The sequence below is a fragment of the Carcharodon carcharias genome, chromosome 4, assembly GCF_017639515.1.
Source record: "Carcharodon carcharias isolate sCarCar2 chromosome 4, sCarCar2.pri, whole genome shotgun sequence".
Lineage (NCBI taxonomy): Eukaryota > Metazoa > Chordata > Chondrichthyes > Lamniformes > Lamnidae > Carcharodon > Carcharodon carcharias.
The window spans coordinates 112088191-112103670 of record NC_054470.1 but is presented as its reverse complement, the minus strand read 5'-3'; the positions used below and the strand labels follow the sequence as shown (position 1 = coordinate 112103670).

Sequence of the window (15480 nt, the reverse complement as noted above, 5' to 3'; positions counted from 1 at the left end):
CTTCTTGAACTGCTGCAGTCCCTGAGGTGTAGGTACACCCACAGTGATGTTAGGGAGGGAATTTCAGGATTTTGACCCAGCGACAGTGAAAGAACGGCGATATATTTCCAAGTCAGGATGGTGTGTGGCTTGGAGGAGAACTTCCAGGTGGTGGTGTTCCCATGTGTCTGCTGCCCTTGTCCTGCTAGATGATAGTGGTTGTGGGTTTGGAAGGTGCTGTCGAAGGAGCCTTGGTGAGTTCCTGCAGTGCATCTTGTAGATGGTACACACTGCTGCTACTGTGCATCAGTGGCACAGGGAATGAATGTTTGTGCATGGAGTGCCAATCAAGTGGGCTTTGTCCTGGATGGTGCTGTAATAACACAGGTGAGGTCAACAGTTCAATTTTTATTGTCATACATTTTTTTTAAAAACTTGTACATAGGGATAATATCACCCTCTCCAATGAGGACTTAAATCAATCCTAAATACTTGGAATTGGTTTTGGGATTAGATTTCTGTCCCATAGTTGGAAAACTACTTACAAATAAGTTTGTACAACTAATATCCAACCACTTATACTAATAAGACATTCTCTGTGGACAAGCTTATCTGTTGAGTTCTAAACTGGGCTAAAATCAGGCATCAAAATAATAAATAATCCTCTTGTATGAACAGATGATTTATAGTCCACTCTCCTCTCATCTCTCAGGACAGGTTTCAACACAATTCAGACTGATTGGATGCAATCTCTTCCCTATCAATTAGGCAAAAGTGTACCGGAGCAGGCTTACTCCAGTCCTAGCAAACCTGACTCCAAAAGGATCAAAAAAGCCGAGATATTTCCGGACTGCGTGGCCCAGTCTCATTCACAGGATGTCCGGTGTGAGATCTGAAAGAAAAAAGTTCACAGCGATGCAGGTAACACTCTCCTGAGCTTTGAGGAAAGGCGCCTTCACCTGGGGAAAAGTGCATCAAGCTTTACTCTGCATCTGGACTCCGCTCCAGCTGAGCAAGGAGATTTGATAGTGACAAGGATGAACACAAGAAAGATACCACATAGTGGAACTGAACAACTTTCCTCGTGCACACTCCCTTGTAAGTGAAGGAAACAAGTCTTGAAGAAGGCCATTCCCATTATTGGAGATCTTGAGTGTGGGAGCTCCTTCTTGAAGAGCATGCTCATGACTTTGAAGTGACCCCTGCAGGAAATTCAGGTGATAGCGCCCCAGGATGATTCCTTTCAGTTTCATCCTCATCCTCGCTCGCGCCGTCAATCGTGACTTTTTGCTCCACTCTTTCTTTCACGTATGCTTCCCGTATGCGCTCCAGCTCGCTCAGCTCAGCGTTGAGTTTCTCCAGGTGTGCTGTCCGGCGGTTTTGAAGCAACTTCAAGGGAAACGGGTTCATTTCTACAAACGCAATGTTCATGAGCTTCCTGTGGAATACCAAACAATTACTAACCATTTGAGATTAAGAAAGGAAAGTGCTTGCATTTAATAGCACCTTTCATGACCTCGGGCATCCAAAAGCATTTTACAGCCAATGAAGTACCTTTTTTTTCCCCCCAAGTGTAATGTAGGAAACGCAGCAGCCAATTTGCACACAGCAAGCTCCTAGAGGCAGCAATGTGATAATGACCAGATCATTTGTTTTTGCAATGTTAATTGGAGCATTAAGTACTGGCCCAGGGAATCAGAGAGAACTCCCCAGCTCTTCTTTTAAAATAGTGCCATGGGGTCTTTTACATCCACCCGAGAAGGCATAGGAGGCTTTGGTTTAACATCACATCCAAAAGATGCCACCTCCGACAGTGTCGCATGCCTTCCGTACTCCAATCGGAGCGTCAGTCTAAATTTTGTGCTTACGTCTCTGGAGTTGGACTTGAAACAATAACCTTCTGACTCTGAGACAAGAGTATTGCCTATTGAGCCGTGGCTAGCACATAAAAAACAATAGTGATATATATCGAAGACAGCACAATGCTTGAATAGTAGACCTACAGTCACGTTGGTAGAAATTGGATGGTGTGTGCCCATAATCACTCTTTTATTGGGGTCAGAAGGTTTTGGGTTCAAGTCCCACTCCAGGACTCGAGCACACAATCAGCACTGGAGAGGTATTACATTGTCAGAGATTTCCAATCAACGATATTAACATCAAGTTATAAACAGCTCCTCTGAGGAATACCAATGCTATTGTTATTAATAGGAATTTATTTCTAAACTGATAGGATGTTTCCTCTGGCTGGTGAGTCTAGAACCAGTGGACACAACCTCAGAATAAGGGGCAGGCTATTTAAGACTGAGATGAGGAGGAATTTCTTCACTCAGGAGGTGGAGAATCTTTGGAATCTATAACCCAGAGGGCTGTGGAAGATTAATCATTGAACATGTTCAAGGCAGAAATCGATAGATTCATGGATACTAGTGACATCAAGGGATAGCATGGGAAAGTGGGGTTGAGGTAGATGATCAGCTTTGACCTAATTGAATGGTGAAGCAGGATCAATGGGCTGAATGGTCTACTCCTGCTCCTTAGTTCCTATGTTCCTACATTCCTAAACTATCCAACATTTTGGTAAATTCTAAACAAAATCAGGTCTTACCTTCCCTCTGAAATGTTTTGTGTCGCGCATCCAAGGTAGTTATAAATGGCCAGGCTATCATTAAGCTTCAGAATTTCTTCCTCGTTGTATTTCAAAATTGCTAATGCATAGCGGAATATTACCTGCAACACAAAGAGACGACATGCTGTAGCCTCGACATTTCTGCCCCTATCACCTCCACACAAGGTCAGATGTCAACCGTTAAACCCAACTCGTTTGTCCATTCTAAAACCTTGCGCTGTGGGTAATGCCATGGGATCGGTGACCGGCAAGAATTCTGTGAACTTTTCAGCTATCATAAACTCATCCAGCACAGAGGGAGGCCATGTGGCCTCTTTGAACAAGCTACCCAACTGGCCCCGCTACCCCCTTACCCTTCTCCATAGCCCTGCATTTTTTTCCCTTTTCAAGTGTTTACTGAATTCCCCTTTTGAAAGTTACTCTTGAATCTGCTTCCACTGCTCTTTCAAGCAGTGTGTTCAACATCATAGCTTGCTGCACTATAAAAATTGTCATGTCACCTCTGGTTTTTTTGCCAATTATCTTAAATCTGTGGCCTCTCTCTTTGCTGCCAGTTTGGCCACACAAACCTATCTCAGCCCATGCTGCTCTCACTCCTATCGAATCATCCACACTTTCAGCACTCAAAGAAATCAGCAGCCGGCGCAGCCATGATGGGCTGAGTGGCCTCCTCCTGTGCTGTATCATTCTGTGATTTTCCAGCTGACTCCCCCCTCTCCATAAGCTAATGGAAATGGGGCCAATTGCTGTGTTGCGTCTGGTTCCAATCAGCCAACTCTGGTTTAACTTCCAGACAAGAAACTCATTACCTAATCCATGCTCCTTATTCATTATAGAGTTATAGAAGGAGGCCATTCAGCCCAGCGTGCCTCTGCTGACCTTCTGAAGGAACCATTCACCTGGGGGCAGTCCCCAGCCTTCTCCCTGTAGCCTTGCTTTACAGCCAATAATCCAAACTTTCTTGAATGCCTTAATTGACCCCACCTCTGCCACACTCTCGGGCAGTGCATTCTAGATCCTAACCACTCGCTGTGTGAAAAGGTTTTTCCTCATGTCGCCATTGCTTCTTTTGCCAATCATCTTAAATTTATGCCCCCTGGTTCTCAATCCTTCCACCAATAATAACATTTTCTCCCTAACTACTCTGTCAAAATTCTCTCATGATTTTTGAATACCTCCATCAAATCACCTCTCAACATTCCCTTCTCCAAGGAGAACAACCCCAACTTCGCCAATCTATCTTCATAACTGAAGTTCCTCATAGAAGCATTCTCATCAATCTTTTCTGAATTCTCTCCAATGCCTTCATATCCATCCAATTGGTTTGGTGCCCAGAACTGAATGCAATACTCCAGATGAGGCCGAGCCAGCGTTCCAGACAGGTTTAATAAACTTTCTTGCTTTCGTACTCTATGCCCCTGTTGATAAAGCCCAGGATACTGTATGCTTTATTAATACTCCCTCAACCTGTCCTGCCACCTTCAATGGTTTCTGCACATAAACACCCTCTGCTCCTCCTTTAGAATTGTACCCTTTATTTTATATTGTCTCTCCACATTCTTCCAGCCAAAACGCATCGCTTCACACTTCTCTATGTTAAATTTCATTTGCCATTTGTCTACCCATTCCACCAGCCTGTCTATGTCCTTTTGAAGTTCTACACTTTCCTCCTCTCAGTTCACAATGCTTCCAAGTTTTGTATCGTTCACAAATTTTGAAACTGTGCCCCTGTACGCCAAGGCCTGGGTCATTAATATATATCGGGAAGAGCAAGGGTTCTAACACTGACCCCTCGGGAGCTCTATTACAAACCTTCCTCCAGTCTGAAAAATATTTTCCTGTTATTCAGCCCATTCCGTATTCATTATTTTCCTTTAGCAGAACTTGACCTTCTTTCTGACCCCAATTTGTTGTTTTTTTTCTTTTATGAAACCCTGTTTAATATACATACATTTTAACTATCATGAATATCTTTAGAAGAGCAGAAGAGTAGAAAGTATAACTTCAAGATCTTAATGGTACCTTTGTTCCCTCATACAGGAATGCATCCCAGACCTGGAGTAGGATGTTACTCTGAAGGCTGTCAACAAAGAGAACGAGGAACCAGTTAAACGTAATGTGAGAGAGGTCCACATTATACTGATCGAAGTGGGACATGAGCCTGGGCAGCTTCTCTGACAAGAAATCCTTAAATACTCTCTGGTCAACCTGTAATCAGAGAAACAAGGAATTAAATGGTCACACAGCACTATCCTCTTTCCTGAAGAGTCATACAGACTCAAAACGTTAACTATTTCTCTCTCCACAGATGCTGCTAGGCTGCTGAGTTTTTCCAGCACTTTCTGTTTTTATTTCAGGTCTCCAGCATCTGCAGTATTTTGCTTTTACCAACCTCTCTCCGGTTTATAATCCTTGACAAAATGAAGTTCACTATTGCTCCATTATCTTTCACATGTACTTAATTTGCTCCAGTGACTGGGTGACAGAGAACAGACCACTGACAAACAAGTAAAAGGTCCAACATCGACGAAAACTACATAAAATTACATTGGATTTACATTGAATGGATAGGCCATTCAAACATGGATCAGTTGAATTATGCTCCACACAAGTCTGCCCCCACCCTTCTTCATCTCACCCATCACTTCCTTCTATTTCTTTCTCCCTCATGTGTTTATCCAACTTCCCCTTAAATGTACCTATACTATTCCCCTCAACCACTCCCTGTGGTAGCAAGTTCCACATTCTCACCATTCTCTGGCTAAAGAAGTTTCTCCAGAATTGCTGATTGAATTTATTCATGACTATCAATACTTATGGTCCCTAGTTTCAGACTCCCCCAACAATGTAAACATCTCTATATCTAACTATCAAACCCTTTCATAATTGTAGCAAAAAAACTCCAACAGTTCACTCCTCAGCCTTCTCTTTTCGAGAGAAAGGAATCCCAGCCTGTTCAGCCTTTCCTGATTGTTGTAACTCATCAGTGTAAAAACCTCTCAAAAGCTGCGAGTGCATTGGGACTTGTTAAGGCTCAAGGCTCATCATGGTGCTCACAAAGTCAAGTATAAAACTCAGCACCATCTTTGCTGTCTAACTGGGGATAAACTGCAAGACTGTCTGGTTAAGTATTACGTTAGTGCCTGCAGAACATCTATAGTTCTTCAAAAGTGGCTCAACTCAGGCAAGGTGCTTTGAGATGTTTGACACACTTTTTTTTTTGCCCAATTGCATTCAAAAGCTAGCGTCTGGCACAGTACAGAAGCCTGACTTTGGGTTTAACCTAACCTCCAACTCAACATGGGAACACTTGTGACACCAGAGTGTCGATTTTTAAAAATATATATAATGAGTGCAAACTCCCAGGACGGAGCCTCATCATCAACACGTTGGGAAATTCTCAAAAGAAAAGCTCTGGATATGAATGTGCCCCTTAGAGTACATGCTCTCACTAACAGGCAAAGGGGTAGAATGTGTACCTTAGAGGAGGAAACTGTGGGGGGAGACTCTGCACACAGCATATCAGGCAAATATTTATTGCTTGAGCCACTGCACATAAGCGATACCAATTTCTGGTTCTTGGTCACATATGGTAAGAAGCCAGTTTATAGTATGGAGGCTAGCTTATTCCAACAAAGTTATTTTTACAAAAATATATTTTATTCATAAAATGTATAAATGTACATTACATGACCAAAGTTGATATCACATTAGGTGTACACCAAATCAGTTTTTTTCCAGTACTATATATTACTCATTACATTTACAATTAATATTTACAAGATTCATTAACATGTTATACACACAGCCCGAGAGGTTTTACCCAGTTTCCAGCCCCTCAGAGTTGAATGGCTGAAAGGGCTCCAAAGGTGGCCTTTCCCCATTGTGCCTTTGTGGCCCAAGCTTTAGCGCATCCCTCAACACCCAGTCCTGGAGCCTGCAATGTGCCAGTCTGCAGCACTTGGTCATCGACAGTGTAAGGCAGTGCAAAGCCAAATTCTCATGGTAACGGAGTTGATCCTTCAGAAAGCGTCATACTCCATTAATCCAACCTATCGCTTGAAGAACTCACTTCAGACTTGACCCCTACAAGCGTCCTTACTGAGAGAGTGTGCACCTTCTATACCAGGTAAACAGGTATTATACCTGCATGGATTTCTTAATAGCTTCCTTTGGATGCTTAAACATGATGAGCATTCCTACAAATGTCTCACAGAAACATGGTCACAAGAAGCCCTGCGCTTAGAAGCGTGTTAACTATTTGTCTGCTGTAATTAGCTTCATAAAAGTTCACTAAACGTCCGAGAACATCAGATGACCAACAGGAGATTAAAATCCTTCTGAACCTTCATTCATTCCCCGTAATGTATGAAACAATTCTATTGGATAAATGGAACCCAAGCCAGTTGGTGAAGTATGAAACTAGATACAAGTCCTTTTCTTGATAGCTGGTTTATTTACAAAATGCAGCATTACATATGTCTGCCTCCTATCTACTAACCCAGTGTCCCGGCACAGACTCTCTTTATAAGTGCTCTAAGTACTTAATTAAACTATGCCCCCTCACCAGTGTCTCTTGACAATATAATTAACACACCATTAATATACCCAACAGGTGTAACCCCTCCCCCACCACCAAAAATGTCCAGACACTTGTGAAGAATAGATTTAATTGATCAGAGAGACATAGATTCTCACCTGGGAGCCAGTGAGAGTCTTGCTGTAGTAATCCTCTGGCATAATGCAGTCAATAATGGCCACAAGGCACCAGAAAGCATCTTCTTCTTCTCGCAGGATCAACAATGCAATGGCCGCCAGTCTGGGAAAAGTCATTTTGATATTACTGAATAAGCAGCTTCCTTTCTCCCAGTGATCCCTCTTTTCCTCCTTAAGTTTAGAATTTCAGTTGAGATACAGGCCCAAAGTAACAGCACAACAACAACAAACTACATTTGTATAGTGCCTTTAATGTAGCAAAACATGCCTCACAGGAACAATTATCAAACAAAGGTTTGACACCAAGCCACATAAGGAGATATGAGGACAAGTGGTCAAAAGCTCAGTCAAAGACGTTGGTTTTAAGAAGACTTTTAAGAGGCAGAGAGGTTTATGGAGGGAATCCTAGTGTTTAGAGCCTCAGGAGCTGAAAGCATGGCCGCCAATGTTGTATCAATTAAAATTGGAAATGCTCAAGAGACCAGAATTGGGGGGGGGGGTGCAGAGATCAGGGAGGGTTGTAGGGACGGATGAGGTTACAGAGACAGGGGCAGAGGAGATTTAACACCGTGGTGCTAAAATAGAGGCGTTGAGAGAACAAGGGCCAAAGTAGATCAGCGAGTACAAAGGATGATGGTCAAGGCAGATTTGGTACAAGTTAAGACACAGGCAGCAGAGTTTTGGATGAACTCATGTCTATGAAGGTTGGAAGATGGGAGAGCGGCCAACGGAGTGTTGGAATAGCATGTCTGGAGGTAACAAAGACATGAACAGGTAATCTCCTTAGCAGCTCAGGCTGTCTTTTCTTGATGAGAAATTGTGGACAATGACCTTTGAAAGACTATTCCAGCACAACCAAATCATTCTGAAGCCCGATCATGAAGTGGGAAACCAGACGCCAATCTTTTTACTAAATTCTCGCTTTATTTACAGAATGCAGCTTTACATATGTCTGCCTCCTCCCTAACCAACACCCAGTGCCCCAGCGTTCTCTCTTTATATCCTTTTAAATACAACAATTAAACAAATAAGCTAATTAACTAATGAATAAGCTAATTAACTAATGCCTCTTAAAGGGGCAGTAACAAAAAAGAACTTCAAAGAGAACTTATCAAACTAAAATAATATTTCGTGGCAGGGGAGGGGGTGTGATGCAGCCCCTGCAGTGCCCACTGGTCGCAGAAGGCCTCCAGCAAATACATGGACACCATTTGCTCCCTCTCCAAGGAAACACAGGCGCGAATGTAACCACAGAGTGGGGGGCGGGGGGCAGGCAGTTGGGTCAAACAAACGCCTCAACTGCCCACTGCCTGGGCTTGTTAAAGGTTACCTTTGCAAGGCCCAGGAACAGGTTAACGAGGAGGCCCTCCTCTTTTCTTTAAACCGCAGAGCTATATAAGCAAGCGGTGGTAGGTGAATTGTCCTCGCGGAGTGTCGGTAACGACACAAAGGGCTGAATGGTCTCCTTCCGTGCTGCGACCATTTAAAGAGTCCAACTAATCTTAAGCAAGATATGCGCATGCCTCAAGTCCAAGAAGGCTCCCTTACCAGTACAGGGATTGACCCTGCGACCTTGGCGTTATTTGCGCTGTGCCCAAACTATCTGACCTCACCAGCTTCTATCAGACTCTCTTTATATGTGCTCAAGATACTTAATCAATCAATGCCCTTCGCCTGTGTATCCTCAACATCAACATTACAATGAACATACCATTAACATATTCACCACCCAATAGGAGTCATTATATAACCAATCTGGTATGGGAGAGCTTGTATCCCCCTTTCCCTATCCCAGGGATGCTGCATTAATTGTAGCATCAGGTGTCAGCTGAGTGGACAGCACTTGTCTGAGTCAGAAGGTTGTGGGTTCAAGTCCCACTTTAGACACTTGATTACATAGTCCAGATAGACACTCGCAGTGCAGCACTGAGGGAGTGCTGCGCTGTCCGAGGTGCCATCTTACAGATTAGACATTAAACCGAGCCCTCGCTGTCCCCTTAGGAGGTTGTAAATGATCCATGACCACAATGAAGAGGAACAGGGGAGTTCTCCCTGGTGTCCTGGCCAATATTAATCCCTTAAACAACAAAACTTTTTAAAAAAATAGATTATTGTTGTTGTTTGTTGGAGCTCACTGTGTGCAAATTGGCTGCCACATTTCTGTTTTTCCCTACATTACAACAGACTTCAAAAGTACTTATTGGCTGTGAGGCAGTTTGAGATGTCCCAAGACGGTAAAAGATACTATAGAAATGCAAATCCTTCCTTTTGCACAGTAGGTTCTGCTTTGGGTTTGGATTTGAATTCATCCCAGTCTGAGGGCCTAAAGGATTCCTCCAACTCATTGCATTGTCCATTCTGCTCCTTATTCCTCCCCCATAGCCTGAACTGAAGTTGAGGACACTGATCCCACTCACTGGCTTCACTCCCGAGGAACCACACCAGGGCAGGCGGGCTGGGGCGGGAGCCAAACTCTCGTGCGGCTTGGTTTTGTTCAGAGAGGAAAGCTTCCTGACGCTCTCAGTTCAAAGTACCCTGCTGGCAGCCTGCCCAGAGAAAAGCTATCAATCTGCCAGCGCCCTCGTCTTCATTAATGCTGCATTGCAGTGATCTTTGTAAACAGGGAACTAAACCAGACGAATGGCTGGTTCTTGGTAAAACATGCTTCATACTGAAATAACAGATAGGAGCCGTTGAAACAGGTCTGCAGAGTGTACTGTTTTGCAACAGCCATGAACGACTGAGTTCATCAATAGACAACAACAGGAAATACTGTGATGGTAGGGGCTGGGGCAAGAGGAAATATATTTGTAACAACAAAAACAAAAATACCTGGAAAAACTCAGCAAGTCTGACAGCATCTGCAGAAAGGAACACAGTTAATGAAATGTTAACTGTGTTCCTCTCCGCAGATGCTGTCAGACCTGCTGAGTTTTCCCAGGTATTTTCATTTTTGTTTCAGATTTCCAGCATCTGCAGTATTTTGCTTTTATCTTTGGAAATATATTTGTGTCTCAGGTTCCACAAGTACTTTGTCCACATTCTATCCCACACCAATCCCCACACACGTCACTCTTGTCCTCGTTGACATACCACCAGCAGGGATGGTGTCAAGCGGCCCACCCATCGATGGGACAATTGAGGGCCTTAAGTGGACATTTAATTACCACTTAAAGGCCTCATCCTGCAGTCGCTGGAAGAGGCCCACGCCAATCAGCCAGCTTGGCAGGTTTCTCTACGCAGGCAGGTGCCAGGAGGAGGCGGGGGGGGAGAAAGGGTTATCTCCTTAAAGGGCCCCCTGGACCCATCGGATGGCCCCTCCGCAAAGGCTGCTCTCCCCCACCCCACTGATTGGCCTCTGAAAGCCCTCCCACCCACCTTCGCTTGGGCAGCCAGCGAGACAGCCAAACACCGACCCAAAATCTTCCTGATCTAAGGTCGCACACCTCTGTGCCAAAGTGGAGAGCTGCCGGCCTCCGATTGGCCAGCAGCTCTCCAAAGACTGGACTTCCTGTTGCTGAGGGGGCAAAAAACTCCCACTTCCAGCCTATTAGCAGGCAATTGACCGTTCAATAGCTGCATGGCAGCCCGTGTTCCTTTGGCGGCTCCTCCGTCCAGACATTTTAGCCAGTGTGGGGGTTGGGGGGCGTGGTTGTGGGGAAAACTGGTGCCTCGTAAAATTCAGCCCCCTGTCTCCAGACCAGGCCCCTGAATTACTACCAGTCCAGTGACAAACCGTGGGCCGGGTTTTCATGCACCGAATCGAGTTGGGGAGGAGATGCCAAAGGCCTGTTTGCCGGTCTGCTGCCCCCATTACCAACCCTGCCTACTTTAGCTAGGCCGGGGTGGGAGAAATGACAAAGTGAAGTCACCCATATCGCTACTCGGGCACATTTTTATAATTAATGAGCTCGTTAGGAGCTTGCCGTCTAACGTCCCAAGGTTCTCGCACTGGGAGGGGATGGGGGAGAGGAAGGGGGGTGGTGGAGGAGGAGGGGGGTTGTGGCCAATGGGAGCTGCAAACAGCTCGATCCTGTTAGGAATAGGGTCGGCAGCTTGGGAAAAGTTTTCCTTTTAGTGAGATATTAAAAAAAAATTGAAGTTTTGACGAAAATCTTTATCGCGCAGCAATGAAACTTTAATCACACCAACATTTCGCTGCCCTATCCCTGGGTTCCAGCTCTCCAGCCTCCCCGGGAATAATGCAGTTTCTCTCCGAGTCAGGCCACAATGTGGTCGATGGCCCTGGTGTCCTTCCTGCCTCCGTTCACGACCCCCACCAACACCCTCCCAACCCCCTTCACTAGTCAACTGGAAGATTTGTCCCACTCATCAGTTAGGCTTCAACCTCGATAAAAATGGACCTCAGTTCCCGGCTTGCATCAGAATTGGGGTTGGGGGTGGGGCAGGTTCGTGACCCGGAGATGAAACCGCCTCCCATAATCCCGACTCTCCGGGAAAATCCAGCCCCGTGTATCTGCGTGTGTGTGCGTGTGTGTGCGTGTGCGTGTGCGTGTGCGTGTGCGTGTGCATGTGCGTGTGCGTGTCTCTGTGTGTGTGTGTGTGTGTTTATCTTTCTGTGTCTGTGTGTATCTGTATTTCTCGTATGTGTCTGTGTGTGTGTGTGTGTGTGTGTGTGTCTGTATCTCTTGTATGCGCCTGTGTGTATCTGTATTTCTCGTATGCGTCTGTGTGTGTGTGTGTGTGTGTGGCGCGCACGCATGTGAAAAGTAAGGTTAAGAAGGGATACCTGTTCAGTCCTTGGCAGTACCCAATATCGGGGTTTTGCCATGAATAGGCCAGTAACACACGGCGTAGCTTCTGAACCATTCTGGAGTTCGGGGAGCTGAAGAGCCTGTTGTTGGTCAGAGTCCGGTGGAGATCCAGTTCAATCTGCTTGGATGCTGCTTGATCTTTGTTCTTGCACAGCTTCAGCAGCTCCTGGTAACGTTTAGAACCATATCGCTCGCTTATGTGCCGAACCCACCGATTGACACACCACTTCCAAACATGTCGCCGGTACTCCTTGGGGATGCCATTACGGATCAGGCTCTTTAACTCTGGTGATGGCAGAAGCTCACCAAAGGTCCTGCCCAATAGATGGTTTGCCCATTTCACCTGGATGGCTTTCTCCTGGCCTTCCTGGCTAGCTATGAGTTGGATGGATTTTCGTTCAAGTGCCTGGATTTTGGCCAAGAGGTCTCTGTCCTGCAATGGGGAAGACACCGTCCTGAAGCCGTATTCATCATACTCACTAGGATTGGAAGGAAGAAACAAGCAGAGTTTACTGGTGAATATAACTGCAGGTTACGGGAAGATAAAAACATTTTTCTCAGCTCTGGCAACTTACTATCCCGAGTGGCAGCTGTGTCTCAGCTGGTGGCACACTTTCACCTCAGAGGCAGAACGTTACAGGTTCAAGTCCCACTCCAGAGACTTCAGCACAAAATTCCAATCAACACTCCCAGTGCAGTACCGGGGGAGGGCTGCACTGTCGGAGGTGCCATCCCCCGGATGACATGTTCAACCAAGGCCTTTTAAGTCAGGAGGACTTAAAAGATTCCAAGTTAACATTTCAAAGAGGAGCAGGAGAGTGCACCCCAGATGTCCTGACCAATATTTATCCCTGAACCAATGTCATAAGAAGTCTGGTCATTATCACATCACTGTTTGTGGGATCTTGCTGTGTGTGAAGTGGGTGCTGTGTGGTCTGGGGCAACTACGGGTCGATTAATTGCTTGTTGATTTTACAATCATTAATGGGCTAATCATAACTGATTGAATTTCACAGTTCTTAATTGGATTAGCCAGAACAATATGGTCACACATGGGGGAAGTATAACTGTGGCTACTGTAACCATTAATTCTTCGAGAAAAGACTTAGTTTAGCTACATATTTCTTCCCTGCATATGCTTGAATGAACTTCGCTATTCCACATATAATTGCCTCCGGAGTGGTGCTTGAAATCCTCACAGCATTGTGTTACCTACATTACAACAGTGATGGCACTTCAAATGTGTTTCATTGGCTGTACAGTGCTTTGGGGTGGCCTGGGTTTCTGAGGGATAACGCAAATCCTTCTTTCTTCAATTAATATTCCCCCCCCTCAAATTTTAATTATTGAAAACTGAAACTGCAGAGGCTTTGAGGTGAAGGGGTAAATGGAACATAGGACTTAAGAGGAGTAGGCCATTCGGCCCTTCGAGTCTGCTCCACCATCCAGTAAGATCACAGCTGGTCTGATTGCAGTCCAAACTCCACTTTCGTGTCTGCACTGCCACCCCCCCCCCACCCCCCCAGTCCCACCAATAACCCTTGATTCCCTTGTCTATCAAGATGGCTCCAGGGTAAAACATGGAATGTGTTTCAAATCAGCAACCAACCATTGGCCCATCTCTTCAGCTTTTTCTCAAATAAAAACTTCCGGTTTCAAATGAAATGCAACCACTTCCCCGTCCCCACTTCCCTTGTCAAAGTTCACTCAGCGTAACTTTGGCAGGACAACAGTGGAAAATCCTGGAGAAATGGCATTTTTCCAGGGTTCCAATGACTTTTTTTTAAAAAAAACTGGTTCATGGGATGTGGGCATCAGTGGCCAGGCCAGAATTTATTGCCTATCCCAATTTCCCTCGAGAAGGTGGTGTTGAGCTGCCTTCTTGTACCGCTGCAGTCCATGTGGTGTAGGTACACCCAAAATGCTGTTAGGGAGGGAGTTCCAGCATTTTGACCCAGTGACAGTGAAGGAACAGTGATATATTTCCAAGTCAGGATGGTGAGTAGTTTGGAGGGGAACTTCCAGGTGGTGGTGTTCCCCTGTGCCTGCTGCTTTTGTCCTTTTAGATGGTAGTGGTCATGGGTTTGGAAGGTGCTGTCTAAGGAGCCTTGATGAGTTGCTGCAGTGCATCTTGTAGATGGTACACACTGCTGCTACTGTGTGTTGGTGCTGGAAGGTGCGAATGTTTAAGGTAGGTTACCAGCTGCGATTAAATGTATTCCTGGAGGTTTCATCACATGACTTGCCCCCTTACTCCAGCCATCAGTTGGCCAACACATCCACCATTGTGACGCACCGCCTTCCTACGCTAACTGGAAAGCAAACAGACTCATTACCCAATTGGATGATGCTTTACTGTTAGCCAAACAGCCTTTTTCCCCCATTTTCAATGTTTTTACATCTGGTGAAGAGAAATGTTCAAAGAAAATAACAAAAAGCAATCTACTTAATGTCCAAATGATATTTCTCCAGGGTTGCACACAGCAGTGTCCTGGTGATTGATCTGCAATTCCTGGAGACTCCAGGCCAAGCCTGGGGGTTGGCAACCCTAGTTTAAGGTGGTGGATGGGGGTGCCAATCAAGTGGGCTCCTTTTTCCTGGATGGTGTGAAGCCTCGAGTGTTGTTGGAGCTGCACTCATCCAGGCAAGTGGACAGTATTCCATCACACTCCTGACTCGTCCCTAGAAATTGTAGTAACTCAAGTTATGGCAGGACAATGGGAAAAAAGCATTAGAAATACTAACACCAAGGATTTCAAGAAAGCCAAGGTAAGCAGGGGGAACATATGCCACCACAGACCTGGTACTGGTTACACTGAGTAGTGCCTTCACCCTCAAGACCACCACAGGGGTAGGGAAGTAGATAATGGTGCAGTGGTAATGTCACTGGACTTGTAATCCAGAAGCCCAGTGTAAAGCTCTAGGGACATAGGTTCAAATCCCACTATGGCAGGTGGTAGAATTTAAATTCAATTAATAAAAATTCTAAAATATAAAGCTAGTCTCAGCGATGGTGACCGTGAAACTATTGTCATAAAAATTCACCTGTTTCACAAATATCCTTTAGGGAGGGAAATCTGCTGCCTTTAACTCATCTGGCTTACATGTGACTCCAGGACCTACATCAGTGTGGTTGACTCTTAACTGCCCCAACCTAGCAAGCCACTCAGTTCAAGGGCAATTAGGGACAAGCAACAAACACTGGCCTTGCCACATCCCATGAAAGAATTCTATACTTTACTCTATAATCGATGAAGTTTAGAAGGATGAGGGGGGATCTGATTGAAACTTACAGAATACTGAAAAGCCTGGATAGAGTGGACGTGGGGAAGTTGTTTCCATTAGTAGGAGAGACTAGGACCCAAGGGCACAGCCTCAGAG

At 45.3% G+C, this 15480-nt stretch overlaps 1 protein-coding gene across 5 annotated transcripts in view; it reads right to left on the bottom strand.

The window, feature by feature from the left end:
- Positions 1–372: 372 nt before the first annotated feature.
- The window catches only part of tbc1d2 (TBC1 domain family, member 2), a 69830-nt gene continuing 54722 nt past the window's right edge, over positions 373–15480 (bottom strand). For 4 of the 5 annotated variants that reach the window (XM_041186668.1, XM_041186670.1, XM_041186669.1 and 1 more), the window contains 5 exons: positions 12075–12578; positions 7307–7427; positions 4631–4816; positions 2588–2709; positions 373–1417 (listed from right to left, as the gene is read on the bottom strand). In XM_041186668.1, coding sequence (XP_041042602.1) covers positions 1162–1417; positions 2588–2709; positions 4631–4816; positions 7307–7427; positions 12075–12578 — 1189 coding nt within the window. In that variant the 3' untranslated portion in view covers positions 373–1161. The remainder of the gene's footprint in view (positions 1418–2587; positions 2710–4630; positions 4817–7306; positions 7428–12074; positions 12579–15480) is intronic. The other variant, XM_041186671.1, reaches the window with a different exon arrangement.